Source organism: Halichoerus grypus, chromosome 2 (assembly GCF_964656455.1).
Source record: "Halichoerus grypus chromosome 2, mHalGry1.hap1.1, whole genome shotgun sequence".
Lineage (NCBI taxonomy): Eukaryota > Metazoa > Chordata > Mammalia > Carnivora > Phocidae > Halichoerus > Halichoerus grypus.
This window is the reverse complement of record NC_135713.1, coordinates 121,068,285-121,093,912: the sequence shown is the minus strand read 5'-3', so window position 1 is coordinate 121,093,912 and position 25,628 is coordinate 121,068,285. Positions and strand designations below refer to the sequence as shown.

General features: G+C 44.9%; 2 protein-coding genes across 2 annotated transcripts in view; one reads left to right on the top strand and one right to left on the bottom strand.

The window, feature by feature from the left end:
- The window catches only part of FAM13B (family with sequence similarity 13 member B), a 144,636-nt gene extending 119,253 nt beyond the window's left edge, over positions 1 to 25,383 (bottom strand). Inside the window, exon 1 of the mRNA XM_036083623.2 lies at positions 25,254 to 25,383. The gene's annotated coding sequence lies outside the window, so the exon portion shown is untranslated. The remainder of the gene's footprint in view (positions 1 to 25,253) is intronic.
- WNT8A (Wnt family member 8A) lies at positions 1,072 to 6,642 on the top strand. Its single transcript, XM_036083871.2, has 6 exons — positions 1,072 to 1,139; positions 1,239 to 1,272; positions 1,504 to 1,642; positions 2,806 to 2,931; positions 3,927 to 4,069; positions 5,186 to 6,642. Exons 1-6 carry the CDS (start codon positions 1,072 to 1,074, stop codon positions 5,729 to 5,731), a joined length of 1,056 nt encoding a protein of 351 aa, XP_035939764.2. The 3' UTR covers positions 5,732 to 6,642.
- Positions 25,384 to 25,628: the final 245 nt, after the last annotated feature.

Here is a 25,628-nt window from a genome sequence, read left to right as displayed (position 1 = left end):
AAAATAATAATTATAGGGCGCCTGGGTGGCTCAGTTGGTTAAGCGACTGCCTTCAGCTCAGGTCATGATCCTGGAGTCCCTGGATCGAGTCCCGCATCGGGCTCCCTGCTCAGCAGGGAGTCTGCTTCTCCCTCTGACCCTCCCCCCTCTCATGTGCTTGCTCTCTCTCATTCTCTCTCTTTCAAATAAATAAATAAAATCTTAAAAAAATAATAATAATAATAATAATTATAACAAAAAAATAAAGGAAAAAGAAAGAGTCCTGCCTAAGGAGCTGATGTCCTGGCAACAAAGCAGTGTCAGAAAGGCATTAATTTTTTCAAATACAGCCCTGGGTGGCCCAAAGGTTGATTCTCACACATGAAATGATAGACCTACGAGGCATGAAGGAAACTTACCAGAACTAACTTTAGTAGAATGTGGTAGAAGGGTGTATTACAGAGATGGCCTCTGAAGTGTTTCTGTCCCATGGTCCCATGATTCCATGACTTTACAGTCACCAAGGAAGGAGGCAGGAAAGGTGTATTCACTTACTTTGGTAAAATGAGTAGGAGGGGTGCCCCAAATAGGCTTCCTCTATAATTACTAATGTCTTGGGGAAGAAGGCAGGACAAAGAGTGAGGTCTCAGTGACAGATGAGGACACTGTAGCTCTGAGGAACTGGTGACCTACCTTCAGGGTTGGGAACCTCATCTGCTCCAGGCTACAAGATTCTGAGAAATGAGCCACCCAGCAGGAAGAGACAAGTCTGATTTATAGAGGAAAGAAACCTCAAGGGTAGGGAAAGGCTTCAGCCCCTCTGTCAGCCTGGGAGGGAAGAAGGGCTGGTGGGGCGGGGTGGGGCGGGGCTTTCCTTGGAGGCTTTGGGCTGAGTCCTTCCTTCCTGGTCCCCCATTGGGTCAGGGGCTCCTGCAGCCCTGCCAGTGAGGGACAAATGAGAAGGGCTGTTGATTTTTCCCCCTTGGTTATTCAGAATTTCCCCCACATAAATACTGAGAAAGACCCTGCCCTCTCCTCACTTCTCTGGAGTTGGCCCTGGGCTGGACTGGTGCCCTGGGGGTGAGCCAGGCCATGGGGGACCTGTTTATGCTCAGGGTAGCTGTGGGCATATGCTTTGCCACCTTCACTGTCTCCGCCTGGTAAGTCCTTCCCCTGCTGCACCTTCCCCACTCCCTACTGAGGGACCCCCAGTATCTCAGCCCCATTCACCACTGCCTCACTTTTTCTCTTTTTGATAGGTCAGTGAACAATTTCCTGGTAACAGGTCCCAAGGTAGGATGGTCTCTGGCTCCTGTTTTTACCCATCCGGGTTCCTAAGGGAACTCTTTTGGCGAAAGAAAGGAGGGGAGGGGAGACAGTGCCAGAGGTCCCCCACCCAGAGGAACCCACAATTGTTTCTCCCTGGAGAGCTAACCCATTTGAGTCCTGCCTGCTAACCCCCCCAACCTCAGACGACCTGAGCGGAGCCAGGGCTGACCTTCATAGCCCTTTTCCCTTTGCCAGGCCTATCTGACCTACACGACCAGCGTGGCCCTGGGAGCCCAGAGTGGCATTGAGGAGTGTAAGTTCCAATTTGCTTGGGAACGCTGGAACTGCCCGGAAAATGCTCTCCAGCTCTCCACTCACAACAGGCTGAGAAGTGGTAGGTTTGTGCACCTACACAAAGGGGTACATGTGCATGGAGGTGGGCTTTCAGTATGTGTACATGTTGCACATATGACATCTCTATGCACAGTGAAATGGAAAGGGTATCAGTGATCTGCTGATCTGCCACTTCCTTGCTGTGAAACCCTGAGTGAGTTACATCCTCTCTCAAACCCCAGTTTTGTCACTGGGTCAATAAGGCTAGCTCTACTCAGCTCACCAGGAGAACTGTAAGGGTTGAAGGAGGTGAATACAAAGGTATTTCCATACAAATGTAATAATTTCTCTGTTTTTTAAAATGCATGCCTATATTTGTGTGTTTGTATACACTTATCTTGCACTGAGTTGCATGAAATAAAAACAGGGAAAGGGCTCTGTGTTTGCAGCCCCTGAGGAGTTTCCCATCTGCCCAGCTGTCGTAAAATCCCAACAACAGAGAAGCTGAAAGATCACACTGAGCTGTGTCGTGTGTGTGTGTCGTGTGTTCGCGTGCATGCGTGCACACCTGTGCAGCTCTTTACAACTGTATGTAGTAATTTACATAAAGGTCATTTATATACAAACAATAGAGAGTTGCCTGAGAAGAGGTGGGGGAAGGGAGTAAAGATGATGTGGACGAAGAGAAGTATTTTCCCGTGGGGTATATAGGCAGAATGGGAAGTGTGTGGAAATGAAACGGGACAATGTTTTTTAAAGAGTTTAGTAAGATACGAGCTCAGTAAATGGTAGCCACGATCATTGTAAGTATTACATAGTTCCTGCTTCATGTCAGAAGGAAGAAAAGGCCCTTCTCTCTTTCCTAAGCCAGCTACATGGCCCTGAGTCTTTATAGCCCAAGGACCAGAAGCAGTGGCTAATGAACAGAAGGCCAGGCTGGATTTCAGGAGAGCAGGGTCTTGGTCCCAATACAAATGGTGAGGAGAGTGGCCTTGGTCCCATCACTCTCTGTCTGGGTTTTACTATCCCACCCCCATGGGGATACTCATGTCTGCCTGAAAGACATAAGGGTGCTGGAAAGACATGCCCTGTTGTCTCAAGGAGAAGAGCCTCCTCTTAAACCCAAAAGGGGCAGGGGCCAGGGGAGAGAGATCATTGCTTTTCCAAAGCCTCTGCTTTGGGTCATCAGGGTCCAAGTTTCCAGTCCCCTCTTTCTCTCCAAAGCCACCAGGGAGACTTCCTTCATTCATGCCATCAGCTCTGCGGGAGTCATGTACACCATCACCAAGAACTGTAGCATGGGCGACTTTGAAAACTGTGGCTGTGATGAGTCAAAAAATGGAAAAACAGGTAAGTTGTGCTCTCTGATGTGGGTGGGAAGAAGTGAGGGATGCAGAGCTACATGCAGGCTAAGGTCTTCCAGGGAAAGGCTAAGGGACACAGGTCCCTCAAACCCCTAGATGCTACCAGCAACTTCTTGGAGCTGAGGGAGCTCCTGGACCTATACCCTATACCCTTCCAAGAGTTGAGCCTGGGTCCATGATTTTAGGATCACCAAGTAGCACCAAGCTCTAAAAGCAACAAGACATCTAGGAATGAGAAGGCCAAAGAGAGCTTAAAGCTAACCCTCATATTTCAGGCCAAGAACAGCTTGGCCACAATCCAGAGCTACTCAATTATTTGTAGACCATCTAAGAGACTCAGATTTGTCATTAAAGAGGGAGAAGTTCTGAAGTTGTTCTGAAGTTCTGTGTTCTCAGAAACCTGCCTGTGGAAGGGGCTAGAACTTCTACAGGCAGGTTTCTGAGAACACAGAACAATAGAGTACCAAAGCCTTGCTCTCATGACTTAAAATTTTAACCACCTCCACTGTGTGTTGTAGGAAATTAATGGGGGGTTATCAGCTAACCTGTATCCTAAGATACAGGTCTGGACTTCAGAACTCTCCCTCTTTAACTTGGCTCTAACAAGACTTCAGAACTCTCCCTCTTTAACTTGGCTCTAACAAGACTACTGTAGGGTAACAGTGCAGAATTCCAGAATGTTTGAGCTGCAATGAACCTCTAAGATCATCTAGGCCAGGCTCAGTACGGCTACCTTTACTGAGGGTATAGAGACTAATTGCCTAGAGATGGAATGTACCTGAACGGTGGGCAGTTGGTTTTGTGAAAAGGACCTCACCCACCCACCCTGAGCACCTCTACTTCCTGGTCTCACCTGCCGCTTTATACGCTTCTAGAGCTCTTGGGGGATGGTTTGGCTATGTTAGCCAAAGTGACCTTGACTCTTCTCCTGAAACTTAGCAGGGAAATGGTGTGCAGAACTTACTCTTTCCTTACGTGCAGGAGGTCATGGCTGGATCTGGGGAGGCTGCAGCGACAATGTGGAATTTGGGGAAAGGATCTCCAAACTCTTTGTGGACAGCCTGGAAAAGGGAAAGGATGCTAGAGCCCTGATGAATCTTCACAACAACAGGGCAGGCAGGCTGGTAGGTATAGGAGTCCACGGGCGAAGCATCAGGATCAGTGCTGGTCAGAGCCTCGCATCTGTACAGCCCTTACGACTTAACAAGAGCTGTCTCACACCCATGTGTCATCCTCACACCACCTATCAAGACTGGGATGGCTACCCCCATTCTCTGGATGACAGAGCCAGTTTAGGCTGAGCCAAGTGGCTTAGCCAAGGCAATACAACTAATAAGCATCAGAACCAGGCGATAAACTCAGATCTTCTACTTTAGTCTTATTACTAATCATTATGGTCTAGCCCCTTCCACAGGCAGGTTTCTGAGAACACAGAACAATAGAGTACCAAAGCCTTGCTCTCATGACTTAAAATTTTAACCACCTCCACTGTGTGTTGTAGGAAATTAATGGGGGGTTATCAGCTAACCTGTATCCTAAGATACAGGTCTGGACTTCGAGGGATTGGGACTGATCTAGGCTTCTCTGGAGGGTCTATTTTCCCCCCAAGACTTCTGGAGAGTTCTGAACTCAAATCTGGAAGCAAGTTGGATTTAAAGCTAAGAGCATAAAAATTTCCCTTTGAACCTATACCCAGACGACCTGGTTGCCCAGAGCAAGGCGAAGAGGTTTTCAAGGCAATTACACACATGAGTAATTGCTTCGGTGGTAGGGGTTCAGACTGCATGAGCTCCCTTCCCTCTGGGAGAGAACAAATCCAAACCCTCACCAATATTCTAGCCCCTACCTTGAAAACAATAATAGTGCCAATGATCATATCTTCTTCTTTAATTGACACAGTACCCTCTTGATCAGTATTATTCCAATGAGAGAGGGAAACAAGCTCAACAAGTGATGGAGTTGGGCCTACAGCCTAGGTTTCCTGATGCCTCAACATTTGCCTGAGTTCCCCAAAGAATACCCAAGGGCGCTTTAAAACTACCCTTACCAAGGCGCTTCCACCCCTGAACACTCCAGCTGAGAAGATCTGAGGTGGGGCCCAGGAATAGCGTTTTTCACAGGCCTCCCCCGTAATTCTGATGCTCCTCCAAAGTTAAGCAGCACAACTTTAAAATATCCCATTTGGTTGCTAGCCTTCGGTCTTCCCTACCCAGAATCCTTCTCTCTTTCTCTCCCTGAAGGCAGTGAGAGCCATCATGAGAAGGACCTGCAAATGCCATGGCATCTCCGGGAGTTGCAGCATCCAGACATGCTGGCTGCAGCTGGCTGACTTCCGGGAGATGGGGGACTACCTGAAGGCCAAGTATGACCGGGCCCTGAAAATTGAGATGGATAAGCGGCAGCTGAGGGTGGGCAACAGCGCTGAGGGCCGCTGGGCACCCACGGAGGCCTTCCTTCCCAGCGCAGAGGCTGAGCTGATCTTTTTAGAGGAATCGCCAGACTACTGTACCCGCAACTCCAGCCTGGGCGTCTCTGGCACAGAAGGTCGGGAGTGTCTGCAGAACAACCACACCGCGTCTCGGTGGGAGCAACGCAGCTGCGGGCGCTTGTGCACCGAGTGTGGCCTGCAGGTGGAGGAGAGAAGAGCCGAGGCTCTCAGCAGCTGCAACTGCAAATTCCAGTGGTGCTGCACGGTCCGGTGTGAGCAGTGCAGGCACGTGGTGAACAAGTACTACTGCTCACGCCCCGCAGGCAGCGCGTGGTCCGGGGGCGGAGCCAGGGCCTGACAGCACCCCGCGCAGATTCACTTGCTCGGCTGCATGACAAAGGAGGGGGGCACGGTTTCTCTCTCAGAGACAGTGAATTCGAAAACAACTGGAAAATCACAGGGTTGGGCTGCAGCCCTCTTCATATCTGCAGTTCGCGGGGGAAACGGAGGCCCAAGCTTATACAGCGCACTCTCTACAGAGTCAAAGTTGGAGCCCGGCCTTCCAACGTGGGCAGGCCCCATCTCCTCTCTCCTGCACGTTATTTCCTGGTTTTTGCGCCTGGCCTTTTGCAGCTTGCTAGAGGGGAGTTTGGTTTGGGGGTCTTATCCAGAGGGACCCTCAAAGTACTTGTCACTATAAGTTTCAGAGGGAATGGTAGCAAAAAACTAAGAGTTCAGTACGGACTTCTGAAGGAGCAACCTTCCCCGATGCTGGCTAGCTCCAGCAAGACCAACTATATGTCCATGCACATAAGTGGGGCAGAGACCACAGACCTACCTAGTGGGAGGTTTTTTAGGGTGTTGGGCTTTTCGTCTGAGTATGCACTTTTTAAAAAGTTCTCCGGGTGCCTCACTGGCTCAGTTGGTAGAGCATGTGACTCTTGATCTTGGGGTTGTGAGTTCAAGCCCCAACACTGGGTGCAGAGCTTACTTAAAAAAAAAAAGTTCTCCCCACAAAACCCTGGGGAAACAAGGACCCAACATAAGCTGAGGACTTTCCCAGCTCAGAAACCACCTCTGTAACCACGGAAAAAGAATGGTCACAGTAAGTGGGCAGGTGACCCCAACTTATCAAGAAAGGCTCCCCTCCACCACCCTGCCCAAAGAGGGATTTTTTTTTTCCCCCAAAGAGCTGTAAAATGACTCTGTCTTGTTATTTTCCCAGATTGGGAACTCAACTTTGTTTTGCAATAAATGCTAGAATATATATCCACCTGAGACCTTTTATTTCTCTCTTTAAAGGGAAACCTTAGTTTAAGAAAGGGAATGAGAAACCCTGCTTGTATATTCCAATTATGCACAAGGCTAAGAGAAAAACTGTAAATATCCAACCCCCTTGATATAAGTGTTTGAGAGATAATATAATTGAGAATCAGGAACTGGCCAATAGGAAAACAATCCAGACTCCCAGATTTAGAAGGTGTTATTTTAATGCAACCAAAGAAATTTGAGGGACAAGGAAGCCCTTTGAACTTGAACCATATTCAAAGTGTGTTTGCTCTCTTAACTTGGGCTTCCTGGGGTGTCTGTATGCCTCAGGGAGAACCTGGGCAAGAGACTAGGAAAGTTGTGGATTCTACCTTCCTCATTTGCACTTCTACATCTTCCACTGGCAATCTTGGGGTGGGGAGCCCCTGGGAGCTCAACAACTGGTCTCCTAAATCTGAGCATCCCAGCTTTGGGAGTCTCCCATCTGTGCAAAGGCCAAGCACCCTGCAGGGAGGAGGTATTTCAGATATGTTGAATAAACAAGTAAAATGATCACCAAGAGTGGGGAAACACTTTCAGCCTAACGTTTTAAATTATAAAACAATTTAAATGTTCAACAGTAGGGCAAACTAGTTAAATCATGGCCCCACAGTGGAATATCAACCATTAAAATAATATTCTGGAGAAACACTTAGCAACGTGAAAAACATACATGATATATTAAGTGAATAAAGTTAATTACAAAAACAGCATGTTCAGGAAAACCTAATTTTTTTAAAAGATTTTATTTATTTATTTGACACAGAAAGACAGCTAGAAAGGGAACACAAGCAGGGGGAGTGGGAGAGGGAGAAGCAGGCTCCCTGCTGAGCAGGGAGCCCGATGCGGGGCTTGATGCGGAGCTCGATTCCAGGACCCTGGGATCATGACCTGAGCAGAAGGCAGACGCTTAACGACTGAGCCACCCAGGCGCCCCACCAATTTTGTTTTTTGAAACAGGAAAATAATGGGGCACCTACTGGCTCAGTTAAGTCATGCCACTCTTGATCTCAGGGTCGTGAGTTCAAGTCCCACACTGGGCATATAGCTTACTTAAGAAAATATGAGGGGCGGGCGCCTGGGTGGCTCAGTTGGTTGAGCGACTGCCTTCAGCTCAGGTCATGATCCTGGAGTCCCGGGATCGAGTCCCACATCGGGCTCCCTGCTCAGCAGGGAGTCTGCTTCTCCCTCTGACCCTCCCCCCTCTCATGTGCTCTCTCTCTCTCTCTCTCTCTCTCATTCTCTCTCTCAAATAAATAAATAAAATCTTAAAAAAAAAGAAAATATGAGGGGCGCCTGGGTGGCTCAGTTGTTAGGCATCTGCCTTCGGCTCAGGTCATGATCCCGGGGGCCCTGCTCCATGGGAAGCCTGCTTCTCCCTCTCACACTCCCCCTCCTTCTGTTCCCTCTCTCACTATGTCTCTCTCTCTCAAATAAATAAATAAATAAAATCTTTAAAAAAAAAAAGAAAATATGAAAACATTTGCTGTCATGTAATACCAAATAGAGTAATTTGTTTTCCTTTTTGTGTTTTTCTGTATTTTTACATTTCTCTACAATAAACAAGTATTTTTCTTACCAAAAAGAATGAGTTAGTGGGGTACCTGGCTGGCTCAGTTAGTAGAGCATGTGACTCTTGATCTCAGGGTTGTGAGTTCGAGCCCCCTTAAAAATAAATAAATAAATAGATAGATACATACATACATACATACATAGGGGCGCCTGGGTGGCATCCGCCTTCAGCTCAGGTCATGATCCCAGGGTCCTGGGATGGAACCCTGCATTGTGATCCCTGCTCAGTGGGGAGCCTGCTTCTCTCTCTCCCTCTGCCTGCCCTCCCCCACTCTCTCTCTCTCTCTCTTATGGGTAAATAAAATCTTTAAAAAATAAATGGGGGCGCCTGGGTGGCTCAGATGGTTAAGCATCTGCCTTCGGCTCAGGTTGTGATCCCAGGGTCCTGGGATCGAGCCCCACATCAGGCTCCTGGCTCAGCGGGGAGCCTGCTTCTCCCTCTCCCTCTCCCTCTGCCTCTCCCCCTGCTCATGCTCTCTCTCTATCTCTGTGTCTCGAATGAATAAAATCTTTAAAAAATAAATTAATAAAATAAAATAATAAAAATTAAAAAAATACTTGTCATAAAATACTTTTAGAAAAAAGAATGAGTTATTTTTTAAAATGCCAACAGGAAATAACCCCTCTTTTTTTTTAGTGAAAAGGAAGGTGAAATATTCGTTAAGGAAGATGACATCTCAAGAGAAACCATAAGCAGGTACCTTGAAAGCTCACTGTGGTCTCTATTCCTTCTGGTGCATTTATAACTCTCACAGATGCCAGAGACAAGGAGAAATCCATTAAAGTGCAGCCTATGTCAAAAAAATGGAAGATTTCCTCTACCTCTCTCCTAAGGAAGTTTACAGAAAGACACCACAGTTAGTGACAGAGAAAGTGTCTGTGTGTGGTGGTAGTGGAAAGGAGAATGAGACACTACCTAAGCACAAGAATTATGGTGAAGAAATAGGCAACCAATGGGGCGCCTGGATGGCTTAGTGGGTTAAGCATCTACCTTCGGCTCAGGTCATGATCCTGGAGTCCCAGGATCAAGTCTGGGGCTCCCTGCTCAGCGGGGAGTCTGCTTCTCCCTCTGCCCCTCACCCCACTCATGTTCTCTCTCTCTTTCTCTCAAATAAATAAATAAAATCTTTAAGAAGAAGAAGAAGAAATAGGCAACCAAAAGAAAAGATTATTAACCTGGGGCTCAGAGAGAAACAAAAATCATAAAATTATGTGGCCTTGAAGTCAATCCTCCAGTAGACAAAGATGCCAAAGTGCCCATCATGAAACCTGAGTTGTGACACTGTGCTAAGGAAATGAACAAACTAGATTTTCTCCCTTCATTTCTAACTAAATCCCCATCCAAAGGACTCAGGTACTTGACGCTTTGACATTCCCCCCCCCCAACCCCCAGACCTTGCCGACATTCCCAAGTAATCCTAGGGGGGGATTTTCAGAAACAAAACTATCCCTGCTGCCCTGTACAAACATGATCATTCAAGAAGAGCATGCCTTATGTCTTCTGTGGGTTTATATCTGAGGTTTTCAACTAATGAAACCCAGAGCAATTGGGAATTCCATGAAAAGAATTCCTACTTCCCCAAAAAGCTCCTAGTCCCACTCCTTCCAAGTCTCTCTCATCCTCATTCATCTTACCTTCATGGGAATCAATCACATCAACCAACCTTCCTACATAGACCCTGAGCCAGAAAATAAAGGAATTTAGATTTCTCTACATCCATCACCTTCCTGTCAGGGATTCATTCCAAGGCATTGCAGTGTTATTCAGATTCACTAGTTACAACCCTACTCTCCTTCCCTTTTGGCTCATCCTTAACAAACTGGCTATCATTAAGGTGACAGAACAGTAAAACTCCTATATTCAATAGGTTCAGGGCCCAAGACAGGCAGATTGGCCACAATCTCTGGTGGATCCTGAAAACCTGTTGAAAAAAGAATCAACTCAATGAGGGAAACCTGTCCATGAGCCTGTCCACATATTTCAAATGCAGGCACTACTTCACATGGCCTGGAGAATAGAAGCCTGTACTTTCTCAGTCTAGATTAAAAGAAAAATATGCTTCTGCTGCTTGCCAGGCCCCTCCAAAGCTTTTTCTCCTCTCCCTCCCACCTCCTTTACTTCCTGTACTTTCTCCTCCTCCTCCTCCTTCCATCTGACCTTTGCCATGAGTAGAATTAGGGACTCCCAAGAAAACTGTGAGGTCTGTTCCTAGAGCTCCTATGGGCCCCCGCCATTCTCCTCAGGGCTTGCCAATGGGCAGTTGTAACAGCAAGGGGGAAAAGGAAGTAATGGAGCACCTACAAAGTGTCAAGTGCTTAATATATATTATATGCTTCAATCCTGGGAACAATCCAATTATAAAGAGTTACAATTATTCCCCTCTTATTACTGAGGAAACTGTGGCTTAGGTAAGTTAAGCACCCAACCTAAAATTAAACACAAGAAGGTGGATTTGAATTCAGGCTGCTATCACCCAAATCCATACTCTTTCTTGACGCCACTTAGGCTCTGGGAGCCCAGGGAATCTCTGGTGACATTCTTAACTGTCCTGACAGCTTTGCAGAATGACTACCATTCATATGCAGTGAAAGGTGTCCTCTTCCTCTCTCCTCTGCAAGCCGAAGAGTTAAATTTCTCAGCCCTTCTCCAGAATGGAGAAACCTAACTTTTGACTTGCAAAGGCCTTCCTTAGAATGATAAAGCAAGATAGCCTGACTCCTGCTGACTTGGGAGGGCAGAATCCTGGTTCGCTAGGGGGTACTCAAAGAAAAAGGCTAACAATTATGGTCTATAGTAGAGGTCAAAGTTTCAAAGGAATGTCAAAGGAGGAGTGTTTATTTTAGAGGGTAGAGGAAGGAAAAACAGGATCCAGAGAAAGACAAATTTCTAGCCCCAGATCACAAACTACTTATAATAATTGATCACAAAAGCCAGAGAGAGACTCAGGGCCCAGATACAGATGTTTGGGTTGGGGGAAATGAAATGAAAGCAAGAACCAGAGCAAAGCCTTCAGGAGAAGTTAAAGACCTTTGAGTACGACTACAGCTCTAAACCAGCTAATCCCGCTGCATTCCCTAACAAAAGGGGGGAAAAGTTGGTTTTAGAGGAGCAAAGCGCCCTGCCCGGTGTCACTAAAGGAGATGACTGAAGAGGTAATACTAGACTCCAAGGCCCTGAACATCGCCATGGCTGGTGCTCTGCGCACCCTGCCAGACTGCCCTTTTCATCAGAAAAGCGATGTTGGATGACCAATGCAAGTATTGAGGAAATTAGGCCAAGGCTTCAGGAAGCCTCAGATTGCACTTGGTCAGTGAGGGAGTACGGAGACTAGGGGTAAGGGAACTAGGCATGTGGGTAAGGGAAAAGGCCTGCTGGGGCACCAGAAGCCCAGATTCATTCCCACACTCCTCTCAGATTCTCAGGTACCTGCGCAGACCTATGTTGAGGTACTGAGGTCCCTTATCATTTCTTCACCAGAACCTTTCTGCAGTCCATAAGAGATCACTTGATTCAGCCACGTGCTTCTTAACAGAAGAGCTCCTAATCAAAAGCCTAAGGAAGAGGAGAACACTGTGTACTCTGTTTTGAAAGACCATCAAGAGAGGCGCTTGGGTGCCTCAGTCAGTTAAGCGTCTGCCTTGGGTTCACGATCCTGGGATGGAGCCCCACGTCATCAGGCTCCCTGCTCGGCGGGGAGCCTGCTTCTCCTCCTCCCTCTGCCCCTCCACCACCGATCCGGCGCGTGTGCTCTCTCTATCTCACAAATAAATGATTAAAAAAAAAAAAAACAAGGAAAGAAAGAAAGACCGTCAAGGGAGGGGCGCCTGGGTGGTTCAGTCAGTTAAGCGTCTGCCTTCTGCTCAGGTCATGATCCCAAGGTCCTGGAATCGAGTCCCGCATCGTGCTCCCTGCTCAGCAGGAAGCCTGCTTCTCCCTCTCCCACTCCCCCTGCTTGTGTTCCCACTCTCACTGTGTCTCTCTCTGTCAAATAAATAAAATGTTTTTTTTAAAAAAAAGTAGAGCAGAGGGAGGAGTCAGGGAAGATTCAGGAGTAAGCCTCAGTCACTCAAAGTTTCATTAGACCACAGAAGTCGTAAAAGAAAATCAATGTTGTCATCCCAGTAGAAATGGCTGGTGAAGCATTAGAGCTGTGGTGCCTAGAATTTGCACAGACATGGGGATTTAGCCATCATCAGCAGGGAAATTGAACTGGAATTTTGTAGTAGATAAGATCTCCAAGGGTGAGAGCAGAGAAGCAAGTGTGTCCCGGTTGTCAGTTTCATGTTCTTGCCCTTGCACCACTGCCGCTTTGACGGTTGTGGTCCCAGCTGATGGAGGCAGGAATCAAGGCTACCTCGCTGAAATGATGGGGGTTAGAAATGTCCGCAGGCCATGGGGAAATGCACGTAGGGCTTGATGAGGCCATCAAAGCTCTGTGACAGCAGAGAATAGTAAAAAAGAGTGTGAGGGAGAACTAGTGAGACACTGGAGTAATTAGGGTTCTGTCGCTTGGAGAAAAGGAGAGTTTGAAGGCCTGAATCCATAGTGAGAGGTCCTGGAGGATTTGGTAAGCCAAAAATATAGCAGTGCTGGTTCAGGTTAGACATGCAGCAAATGTCCTGATGAACACTGTATCACAAGGAAGGAAGGGCTGGCTCCCCCCTCTCCCTTGATGGCCTTTTTCTCTTCTCTTCTCTTCTCTTCTTTTCTTTTTAAGATTTTCTTTATTTATTTGTTAGAGAGAGAGAGAGAGAGAGAGGAGAGAGAGCTCGAGCAGGGGGAGGTGCAGAGGGAGAGGGACAAGCAGACTCTGCACTGAGCCAGGAGCCTGATGCGGGACTCTATCCCAGGACCTCGGGATCATGACCTGAGCAGAAGGCAGACGCTTAACTGACTGAACCACCCAGGTGCCCCTCCCTTGACAGTCTTTCTTTCTTTCCTTTTTTTTTTTTTTTTAAAGAGTTCATTTATTTGTGAGAGAGAAAGAGAGAGCGCACGCAGGATCGGTGGTGGAGGGGCAGAGGGAGGAGGAGAAGCAGGCTCCCCGCTGAGCAGGGAGCCCAATGACGCGGGGCTCCATCCCAGGATCATGAACCCAAGGCAGACGCTTAACGACTGAGCCACCCAGGCGCCCCCCTCTGCTCTACTTTTTATATTTAGTCATCTTCCTTTAGGTTTGGACTCCAAATCTGTACCCTCCTCTTCGTAACCTTTGCCTCCAGTCTTGACTAACACTGTTGTACCTTGTACCTGAATTTTGCACTAAATTTTGCACTCAATAATTGATATTTTGCCTCTCGACTCTCCACTTAACACATTGTTACCATATTTATCTTACTAATGTATCACATTCAATTCATCATCATTTGATTTAAAAACAAATAAATAGGGCACCTGGCTGGCTCAATTGGTAGAACATGTGACTCTTGATGTCTGGGTCAGGAGTTTGAGTCCCACGTTGAGGGGCAGATTGTACTTAAAATTTTTTAAATCCTTGAAAAAAAAAAACAAAACAAAACTTGCAATGTCCTAGAGAATAAAATCTCAATTCTTTGGTCTTGACATTTCAAGTCTCCTAAACTGCACAATATCCTGCAGTAAACATTAAAATATTTTTTCTATAAATATATTCTCATAAAAATTCAAACAATTTAGAAGTCAGTAGACCAAAAAGTGAATAATCAGCTTTACTCCCTTCTTCCTCCAGCCCACTGCCCTTCCCACAGGTAACTGCTCCTAACTCACTTTTCCAATTCCATCCTTTGTTTCCTCAGCCCTAGCTAGACCAAATTATGATAGTTCTTCACATATAGTATTCCCATTTAACTTCTGTGTCCCAGTGGAGACCATCTTCTTCCCTGAAATACTTTTGCCCTAACTACTGACTATCTAACTCAAACACTCTGTCCTTAAGGTTTATTGCCTGCTCCTTGAAATTGCCTGCCTTTTATTTGATGGAATCTAAATATCACTGCTTATGATATCTAGTCATTATGTATTTTTCTGTTTCAACAATAGAGCTGACAAGCCTCCCCCTTGGAGGTAGGACTGGGCTACCTCTCCATGCCTCCATAACTCTGCAAGTGGTGGGTGATTACTGCTCTTCTAACATTAAACAGCTCATGAAATCTCAGAGATGGAGAAGACCTTTGCCATCTCCTACAATCCTCTCAGCTCACAGATGAGGAAAGCTATTTGCCCAAGGTTATTTGGCTATAGGTAAAGGTCAAGCTGAAGATAGATCTCTGGTCTCCTAATTCCAAGTTTAAGCAACCGCTTGGTCCTTTGCTCTGGAAAAGATCCATACTATTCTCAGGAGCAACCAGCTGGGTAATAACTCAGATAGGTAACTGATTGGGGAGGGCTTAGATGTGCTACATGAAATTTTTAAAAATTACATACAAAGTTAGTTGCTTAACCAACTGAGCCACCCAGGCGCTGCCCCCTCACCCAAATTCTTCAGATAAAAAGAAAGAAGGAGGGGCACTTGGGTGGCTCAGCTGGTTAAGGGTCTGCCTTTGGCTCGGGTCATGATCCCAGGGTCCTGCAATCGAGTCCTGCATTGGGCTCCCTTCCCTGCTTCGTGGGGAATCTGCTTCTCCCTCTCCCTGACCCCCGACTCATGCTCTCTCTCTCTCTCACTCAGTCTCTCTCTCAAATAAATAAATAAAACCTTAAAAAAAAAAAAAAAAGGAGGAGGGGCGTCTGGGTGACTCAGTCAGTTAGGCGGTTGCCTTCAGCTCAGGTCATGATCCCAGGGTGCTGGGATCAAGCCCCACATCGGGCTCCCTGCTCAGCAGAGAGCCTGCTTCTCCCTCTCTCTCTGCCTGCCACTCTGCCTATTGTGCTCTCTATCTCTCGGTCAAATAAATAAATAAATAAATCTTAAAAAAAAAAAAAGAAGGAAGAAGAACATATGAAGTTTCCCAAACATACCATTGCCACTTACACCCAAGTGTAAGGGAAAGGTCATCCTGTTCCCCTTCTACACTACTTTTCATTGCATGTCCCTTTCTCTAGTAGTCCCCTTAACTTCGCTTCACCTGAATAAACATGTAGGGCACAGGGGCGCCTGGCTGGCTCAGTCAGAAGAGCACATGACTCTTTTTTTTTTTTTTTTTAAGATTTTATTTATCTATTTCACAGAGAGAGACACAGCAGGAGAGAGAGAGGGAACACAAGCAGGGGGAGTGGGAGAGGGAGAAGCAGACTCCCCCGCTGAGCAGGGAGCCCGACGTGGGGCTCGATCCCAGGACCCTGGGATCATAACCTGAGCTGAAGGCAGACGCTTAACGACTGAGCCACCCAGGCGCCCAAGCACATGACTCTTGATCTCAGGGTCATGGGTTTGAGCTCCACGTTGGGTGTAGAGATTATTTAAAAATAAATAAATAAATAAACTTTAAAAAATTGTTGTAGGGCACAAAGTCAGAGTCACCTTGGATTTCTGATATCTCTAGAAACCCAGTGCTCTTTCTATCATTTTATGGTTTATGTCTGTTGTCCCAAGTATAATTGTAAGTGTGTCTCCTTTCACATTAAAAAGTACCCTGGCTTGAGGATAGTTATATGTCGCTCCTATTTATAACCTATTTCATTCATTCACTTAATAAATATTCACTGAACACCTACTCTGTTATAGGCATAGCACAAATGCAGGGGATACAGAAGTTCATGACATTGACAGTTCTCTGCCCCCATGGAACTGACATACTAGTGGAGGGCACAAACAATGAGCAAATAAAAAAAATATTATTACACATTGAGATAACTGTCATGATAGAAATATGTACAGTTGTCATAATAAGGCAGCAACATCTTTAGAAAAAGGCACCTGGGTGGCTCAGTCGGTTAAGCAAGTGATCTCACTCAGGTCATGATCTTGCGGGATTGAACCCCATGGTGGGCTTTGCCCTCAGCCCCAAGCCTGCTTCAGATTCTCTCTCCCTGTCTCTCAAATAAATAAATAAAATCTTAAAAAGAAAAAAGAAAAGAAAAATTGGTCAGAGAAGGCTCTCTGTGAAGTTGAAATATAAGCTGATACCCAAAGGATGTACAGAATCTAATTATAAGAGCTTCAGGAAAGCATAATACAGAAAGAAGCATCATAAGCAATCAAGCCCAAAGCAGAAAAGAGCTTGAAAAATTCCAGGAGCTGATCAAAGTTTGATGATACAGGAGCATGGTTTGCATGTGGTGGCATGAGGTTAAATTAGAGAAGTAGGAAGAGGTCAGATCATCTAAGATCTAGGGGGTCCCAGTAAAAAGTCTGAATTTTGCTCCAGAGGAATGGGAAGCCACTAAAAGATTTTAAGTGAAGTGGTGATAGGATCCTAATTACTTCGTAAGAAAACTCATACAGGCTGCCAAATGGAAAATGGACTGGAGAGAGGCAAGCATGGAAGCCTGGAGACAAAAAGGGCAATTATATTAGGCCAGGCAAGAGCTGATGGTGGCTTGGATGAAGGTAGTGACAGAGTGAATAGAGAGAGAACAGGGAAGATGAGAAGTATGTATAAATGAAGTAGGACCAATAAAATTTGTTGATGGACTGAATGTGGTGTGTGGGAGAAGAGGCAGGATCTAGGATAACTCTGGTTTTCCAGTTTTAGTTAGTGAGTGGCAGATGATGCCACTTTCACACATAGGCAAAACAAGAGAGAGCCAGGTTAGGGCTGATGGGAAGATGGGAATCAAGAGTTCTTTTAACTTAATTTAATTTTATTTTATTTTATTTATTTAAAGTTGGCTCCACGGGACACCTGGGTGGCTCAGTCAGTTAAGCGTCTGCTTTTGGCTCAGGTCATGATCCCAGGGTTCTGGGATAGAGCCCGGCAGTGGGCTCCCTGTTCAGCGGGGAGTCTGCTTCTCCCTCTCCCTCTGCTGCTCCCCCTGCCTGTATTCTCTTTCTCTCTCTCTCTGTCAAATCAATCAATCAATCAATCAATCAATCTTTAAAAAAAAAAAAAGTAGGCTCCACACCCAATGTGGGGCTTGAACTCACAACCCCAAGATCAAGAGTCGCATGCTGTACCAACTGAGCCAGCCAGGCACCCCAAGAGTTCCATTTTAATTCAGTCAATACAGCATGGGACTCTTGATCTCGGAGTTGTGAGTTTAAGCCCCACTATGGGCATAGAGCTTATGTAAAGAAATAAAAATAAAAATAAATTGCAAAGAGTTCCATTTTAAGCATGTCAATTTGAAATTTTTCTGAGACATTCAAGTGGAGACATCAAGCAGGCAATTGACTATTAAATCTGGGAAAGCTGACTAAATAAATTAGGGAAGAAATTTAAGACGGAGGGGCGCCTGGGTGGCTCAGTCATTAAGCGTCTGCCTTTGGCTCAGGTCATGATCCCAGGTCCTGGGATTGAGCCCCACGACCGGGCTCCCTGCTTGGCAGGAAGCCTGCTTCTCCCTCTCCCACTCCCCCTGCTTGTGTTCCCTCTCTGGCTGTCTCTCTCTCTGTCAAATAAATAAATAAAATCTTTTAAAAAATTAAAAGAAAAGAAATTTAAGATGGAGATGCAAATTTGGAGACATAAATATAGAGATAGCTTTTGAAGCCATGGGAGTAAAAGAGACTTCCTAAGAAGAGGAGGTGAAGGGAAGAGGGTACAGGTTTAAGTCTAAAGAAACACCACGTCTCTCCCACTGATGTCCACAAGGAAGCTGAGCAACTGAACCTCTTGGAATCTGGGAATAGATAGGTACAGACTTGCTGGCAGGTAGGGAAATAGATGAGCTGAACTTTGTGGGTGGCCTCTTTCCATCTCTTCATTCAATGAATGCCTTCCGTGGGTCAAGGACATAAAAATGAAGGGACATAGTCCTTCCCAATCGAGAAGGAAAGCACATTTGTGCCCATAAAAATGTGTTATGGAAAGCATTCTAGAGGAGGTGTGTCCGGGGGCAGTGTGAATACAGGGAAGACAGCAAACCATATCTGCCTGGTCCAGAACAGGAGCAAAGCTCATCCAAGTAGTGAGAGGAGCTGAACATTACAAGGGAACTCTGAAGCCAGAATGGCTTTTTCCCCACCTCTGCTTGGTTGTTTGTTTCTGTTTTAAAGCAAATCTTGTCCTTCCTAGAATAAAGGTAAAATCCTGACAGGTTGGTGGGGGTAAAAAAACAAGGCTTTGGTTCTCTGACCACTGACAATAGAGAACAGTCCTTTCTGAGGAGCCTTAATCAGGTGTGGGGTGGGGGTGGGAGTTAGAGGAAAAAGTGGAAGATGAGAGTGGTTTATGGCTGTTCACAAAAAAAAGCAATAAAATAATTTGCCCTGAGCTGCATAAGGGTCATAATCGGTATGATAAGCTATCATTTAACATGAGGAGGAAATTGAAGTTTCATTTCCTTGCTTTTGTGGCACCTCTTGAATTGAGTTGATGACACCATTCAGTCAGTCAGCATGAGGCCTGCCTTACCAATTTTGTTTTGCAAAACAAAGCCAGTCACGGTCAAACTCAGTTGGTCAGTTCCATAGATTAACATGAGAGGCCCCAGGAAAGCAAGACAGCTGGGATAGCTCCGGCTGGGAAATGATGGGTTAATCCTAGGCCAGCTTGGCAGGAAACTTCATAAGATCTTTCAGGTCCCTGGCACCCTCCCACTCCTCACCCCTCCAAGAGCTTCCCACACTCACCAGTGTCCTGGGGTTGACTCTGAATAATCTTCAGAGTTTGAAGGACAGGGGTGGGCTGAGCGTATGGATGCAGTTCCCCACTGTGTCATATAATCCTCCTCCTCAGGTCTGATTTCTTTTTTTTTTTAAGATTTTATTTATTTGACAGAGAGAGACACAGCGAGAGAGGGAACACAAGCAGGGGGAGTGGGAGAGGGAGAAGCAGGCTTCCCGCGGAGCAGGGAGCCCGATGTGGGGCTCGATCCCAGGACCCTGGGACCATGACCTGAGCCGAAGTCAGACGCTTAACAACTGAGCCACCCAGGCGCCCCTCAGGTCTGATTTCTTTAGACGCAGTCAGGGTATAGTACGTTACAACAGAAAAAGCCTGACCTGAATCTATAGAACCGCAAACTAGGAAGAATGAAATTTTCTTGAAAATGAACAATATAAAATTTCTCCCAAATCCTGGGCTCTAATAGGTGTACCAACACAACCCACAACCTAAAGAAAACAGTGAAGATAAAAATATTGTTAAAGCTATACTGAACAGCGAGATATTTTTGTTGCCTCTATGGCTAAAACGTTAGAAAAGAATTGTTGATTTTCCTAGAGGATAACCCAAGCCCATCCCGATTCCTCTCCATGCCCAGAAGTTGTTAAAAACGGAGGCCACTTTAGAATAGATCACAATCTGGAGATTTACAAAGTTCCCATTTAGCTGAGATAATTCCATATTTCCCTCGTTCTGAATTTTGATATTTCTGGTGAACAAACGGTTCTGCCAGTAACACATAAGGACTATCAAAAAGCCAGGAAAACCTGTACATGCAGTGAAGTTGCCTGAATAATATGGGGGTTCATGTTCCAAGGGAGATTAAGGTAATGTTCGGTTTTAGTTCCCTGGTTATCTTTTATTTTTCCAAAAGGACTTATTCCTGCTATCTCTGTGACTATCAACACAATTTAATTTTAATTTTCAAGTAATCAAGGGAGGCAATTTGATATTATGGGAAGAGCACTGCTGATTCTGCCACAGATTTTACTCTAATGCCATGCAAATCACTTTCTGAGCTTCAAAATCGTTACTATAAAAAGAAGGGGATTGGATTCAAATGCATTAGATATGCACAAAACTTTTTTGAAATTCTAAAATTCTATTCTGAGCCCCTAAGTTTCTCTATCCTGACAGTTCTGCCTTCAGATGATATCCCATGCCAACTGCCATACAGAATAAATTAGAACTAGTTTTGGTTTCTAGAAACTTATAGCCTGTAAAACAGCAATGGTGAGATGTTCTTCAGATACATACAGTCTTATGATTAGATTTCAGTAATTTGAATTTTGTGCTGAAGGAAGCTTATTTGGATATTATATTTTAAAAGGGGTTACTATTAAATTACCGCCACAAAAAGGCTGCAGGTGGAAGTTGTTAACAGCTTCTGATAACAATCTTTTCAAGGGCTTCTTCTCAAGGGGCTCCTTGCATAATAAATAGCACCCTGGATGTGAGCCAGGAACCTGGATCATCAGGCCTTAGCTAGATTTGTGACCTTGGGCATGTCTCCGAGCCTCATCTGCTTCAACGATAAATGAAGGGGTTGTATTAGGTAGTTTAATATTCATTAGCAAAGCTGAGTAGTGGTTAAATGTAAATAAAGGCATTAATACCTTTGGTAATACGGAAAATGAAAAGGCATTTGGAGACACTTTTTAAGTAATAAAGGAAAAAACCTCTGTGATCGTAGGCCCCCAAAAGCACCAGCATAAACGCTAGTACAGCCCCAAGCTCCACTCACTGATTTATTCACAATAAATCCATCCAATGGATGAACTTGGTCTGCACACAACACTTAGCTGGACCTCTGAGAAAAAACAAGGTTTTCCATGTCTGTGAAAAAGCACCAGGAAGTAATGGAAAGGCTTTAGGGCCAAACATAATTGAGTTCAAAACCCTAGCTCTAAAAATTCCAAGATGACCTCTAGATCAAATCATTTAACCTCAAGATTGTTGTGAGAATTAAACAAGATAACAGATGAAAGTCCTTAGCGTAGTGCTTGGCACATAATAGGTCACAATAGATAGTTCTTTCACTAATGGTGGGAACATAAGGGCTCCTGGCTGACTCAGTCAGGAGAGCATGTGACCCTTGATCTCGGGGTCGTGAGTTCGAGCTTGACCTTGGGGGTAGAGATTACTTAAAAAAATTTTTTTTAATTAAAAAAAAAATACCTGAGGTAAGTGATGATCGCCAGCACTGACCGAGTGCTTACTCTGTGCCTCCAAGATACCGTTGGGTGCTTTTCCTTATCACATTTAATCCTACAACAACCCTGTCAGGTCAGTACTATCATTTTCCCAGTTTACAGATGAGGAAACAGACTCAGAGGGTAAGCAACTTCTCCCATGGTCGCAGAACTAGGAAGTCAAGGAGTTATGATACAAAACTGCTTCACTGTTTCCAAAAGCCAAATGCTAAACCATTTCACCATATTATCTACTACATGATGTCAAAGGAGTATATTATTAAGTGCCAGAAAAGTCAGAAACTAAGCATGAGTATTTCACAGGCACAAGAAATAAGCACGTTGTAGAGCAAAATTATAGGAAACTGCCTCCTAGGCTAGGAATTGTGTAACCATAAAAGAGTAGGAGAGTCATCCAGTATTTGTGAGGAGGGGGAGCAGGAGTAAAGGAAGAGATTGGCTTCAGCAAATGTAGAGAATTAGGAATGAACTAGGTGAGCCAATAGACCATTCTAAATAGAGCAACATCCATAAAGGCAGGTTCTGGAATAAGGTGGGAAAGATAAGCACTGGTCAGACTGTGGGAGCCCTGAATACCAGACTTAAAAAATAAATATTTTTTTACCATATTAGGTATACACGAGACACTCAATAAATATTTGTTGATTGTCACAAAATCGAGAGAATGAATTTCAAACCTAGTTCCCCAACGGAAGTAGGAAACCCATTTTCAGGGCGCCTGGGTGGCTTAGTCATTGGGCGTGTCTGCCTTCAGCTCTGGTCATGATGATTGAGCCCCGCATCTGGCTCCCTGCTCAGCAGGAGGCCTGCTTCTCCCTCTCCCACTCCCCCTGCTTGTGTTCCCTCTCTCTCTGTGTCTCTGTCAAATAAATAAATAAAATCTTCAAAAAAAAAAAGGAAACCCATTTTCAGTATGGGCAGTGTCTATTCAACCTGAGTCCCCAAGCCAGCTAGAACAGTAAGAAAGCATGCGGGCAAACTGTTTTTAACTCCTTCAGTCTGTGACGTGCTTCAAAATTTCAAACTCTGAGTTTTATTGAGATATAATTGACATACCCAAATCTTTATAGCAGCTTATGTTGAGGTCAGGAATACCAAGCTCACTGACAAAAATAGAGGGAAATGATGAAGATGATGGCAAGAAAAAAGATAAACAGACTTTGAAAATAATGGAGCTGTGAGAGGAAGAGAAGTCTAAGAAGATGCAAGGGCACAGAGCCCAGTGAAAAGGCCAGCCAGATGGCTTCAGAGAGCCCAGGACCAAGCCCTCAGAGTCAGGTAACTCCTGAAGAGTGGAGAGGAGAGGGCAGATAGGGAGCGCGGACCTATGGGAAGCTACACAAAAGGTCTGGCTTTCTACATACACCAGTGGATTCAGGTTGGGACCTACCATTTTAGCAATAGATAAGGGGATGTAACAATGTGATTTTACCAATGATAATATGTTATTTTTTTTTTTTTTTTTTTTTAAAGATTTTATTTGTTTATTTGACAGAGAGAGACGCAGTGAGAGAGGGAACACAAGCAAGGGGGTGTGGAAGAGGGAGAAGCAGGCTTCCTGCTGAGCAGGGAGCCCGATGTGGGGCTCGATCCCAGGACGCTGGGATCATGACCTGAGCCGAAGGCAGACGCTTAACGACTGAGCCACCCAGGCGCCTCGATAATATGTTATTTTTACTTAATTAGAGTATATTGTATTCTCAGCACAAAGCTAACAGTGGTTTCAAATATTACATTTTTTTGCATCCCTGAGAGGCATGAAGGACATTCATAATGGTTTGCCATTTGTGTGTTGAACTTGCATCTCTGAAAGATGTAAACAAGTTAAACTACACTAGAACTTGGGGGTCCTGTTAGATATAGGATTTTATTTTAATTGAACTTTGAATGGAAAGACTGAAACTTTAAAGCCTAAAAATTTTCAACTGGTGTCTATAGCCAGTCATCGGATGGTTGGAAGTTGGGCATGACTAATTCTTCACAGTCCATTTGCTAAATGACCCATTATAAAAGCAAGCACCACTGAAAAGGATGTGCTTGTTTCCAAAGCTTCAGCTTCATTGTAGACTGACTGTTTTATATTGGTCCTTGTCTAAGCATTTTATGGTGCAAGAGGCTCTAACCACATATATACGTTAAAGACTCCTTGAAATGTTCTCACATTGGCAAGGACCAGAAACACTAGATAAAGAAAGTCCAGAGAAGCTGTCATTCAGGCCGCAACATAAAGGCCACCTAGAAGGATGAGGATTTTATAATCCTGATATAAGTTATTAACCCCTGAGATATTTATTCTTGTAAAATAGCTTAACCCTGTCTATCCCACAATTATAAAACTTGTACTGAAAAGTAACCAGATCCTCATAGAACAGTTGAGAATGCTAATTAAGTAAGCTCCACATAGCTGCTTCATAATAAAAAGCTGAACACGGAGAGAGTAATAATAGAAAGTTTAAAGAAGGATCTAGTAATTGTAGTTCAGGTTGACACATTTTTGGTAATCTGTCTTTCAAGGGCCTTGTCTATTTCATCTAGTTTGTCGAATTTATTGGCATAAAATTATTCATAATATTCCCCCAGTGCCCTTTTATTTTTTTTAAAGATTTTATTTATTTGAGAGAGAGAGAGAAAGAGAGAGAGCAAGAGAGAGAGAGCACAAGCATGGGGAGGAGCAGAAAGAGAGAGAAGCAGACTCCCTGTTGAGCAGGGAGCCTGGCATGGGACTTGATCCCAGGACCCTGGGATCATGACCTGAGCCTAAATCAGACACTTAACCAACTGAGCCACCCAGGTGCCCCTGCCCTTTTAATATCTATAAGGTCTGTAGTGATCTGACAATATTGGGCTGAATAAGCAGAACCAGTTTAAGAAACAAAAAAGGTAAAAAAAAAATTTTGAGGCTGATCTGATAGACCATATTGAAGCCATAATTCTTCCAAGGAGCCTTCCACCCACCTCAGCTAAGAAATGTAGATGAGGCAAGTGGGGGGGGGGGGAGGAAGTTTTTTATGGTTCTAGTGATGGGGCTCTTGGTCAGATTAGCTGCCCATTTGTCTGCAAGCTGCTTTCTCCTCCCATTCCCTGCTCCTGGCCACCACTGAGCAGCTGTTGGCCAGGAAGCCCAAGGAAGGGGCTCCCTCTGGAGGGGATGGCAGTGGCACTTTGGAAAGTGCTGGTAGGGGGTGGGCTATAAAAAACAATTTGGTTTGGGAACAAAAGGCATCAATCAAAGCAGTGTCATCAACCCTTGATTTGGATGGGAGAGAACTTTTTGGGTCACCTTGGAAGCAGGAAAGGAACAGACAATATCATTTTATTTAGTCATCTTAGTCCAATGGACTCAAGGGTCTAATTTAATAGGAAAGCTATGCATGAATGCTCCACAGAGATTTTTCCTTTAGTCATGTCCTTTGGTGAGGTGGGAGAAAGCTATCTCACTTGCACTTTCTATCTGAAATTGCCAGAAATCACTGGATTCTACCTTTAGAAGTAAACTCTGTTAAAGGCTCTCAAGTCCAAGAGTTTGAGATTTTTTTTTAAATTTTATTTATTTGAGACAGAGAGCAGGAGTGGGAGGGGGAGGGGCAGAGGGAGAGGGAGAAGCAGGCTCCCCACTGAGCAGGGAGCCCAATGCGGGGCTCAATCCCAGGACCCCGAGATCATGACCTGAGCCCAAGGCAACCACTTAACTGACCGAACCAGCCAGGTGCCCCAGTTTCTGAGATTTAATTACCTTTTGGAAAGCAATTAGGTGTCTAAAATGAAAGGCATAAAGTTAAGATAGGGACTGTTGTTAGTGAGGGGACTAACAAAAATAATCCAGGAAAAGCATCTGCAGTCAGAGAAAGAGCAAAGAATTGAGCCATCTCTGAATCAAAAGTCAAAGCTTAATGTAAATAGTTCTTATAAACAGTTAACTGCATAAAAGAAGTGGCAGTATTTCTGAGCTACTTAAGTACTTGTCCAAAGTATCTGTGACACTTTCAAATCAAGCTAATCTGTGGCACCCTTCTGCCCTGGACTCTCTTCTCCAAGCAATAGTCTACTCTTCAGAATCCCCCAGAGGCTGAGGTAGGTGTGCCCAGGTGAGACATTACCTACCATGTTTCCTGGGTAACAGGCACGGGGAGCTTCTAGATGCCATCCCAGATCTAAACTTGTACAGAAGTAAAGAAACGTCTGAACTCTTTAGTTCCAAGTCTTAACAGAGCTGGGTGCTTGCTTGCTTTCTTCTTCGGTCTCTTTGAGTCCTGGAGAAAGGAAATAAATGAAGTGCTGTATCTTGTTTAATAAGGATACCGCACTATCATTCAGTGTGAGAGAAATGCATGAAATCACCAGCACTTAACGAAGACAAATGTGTGCATAGTAGTACTTTGGTATTACCTAAGAGGTTACATCAGAAGGTGGTCTTCTCCCCTCTCCCGTTACCTAGGAAGTAAACAAGAAGGCAGTCTTCCCGTTGCGACACTTTGC

Bases quoted from the DNA above. Each gene is read 5' to 3' on its own strand.
- WNT8A (XM_036083871.2), top strand. From the start codon at position 1,072: ATGGGGGACCTGTTTATGCTCAGGGTAGCTGTGGGCATATGCTTTGCC. The intron at 1,643-2,805 runs GTAGGTTTGTGC...TTCTCTCCAAAG, and splicing joins TCACAACAGGCTGAGAAGTG to CCACCAGGGAGACTTCCTTC. The intron at 2,932-3,926 runs GTAAGTTGTGCT...CCTTACGTGCAG, and splicing joins GTCAAAAAATGGAAAAACAG to GAGGTCATGGCTGGATCTGG.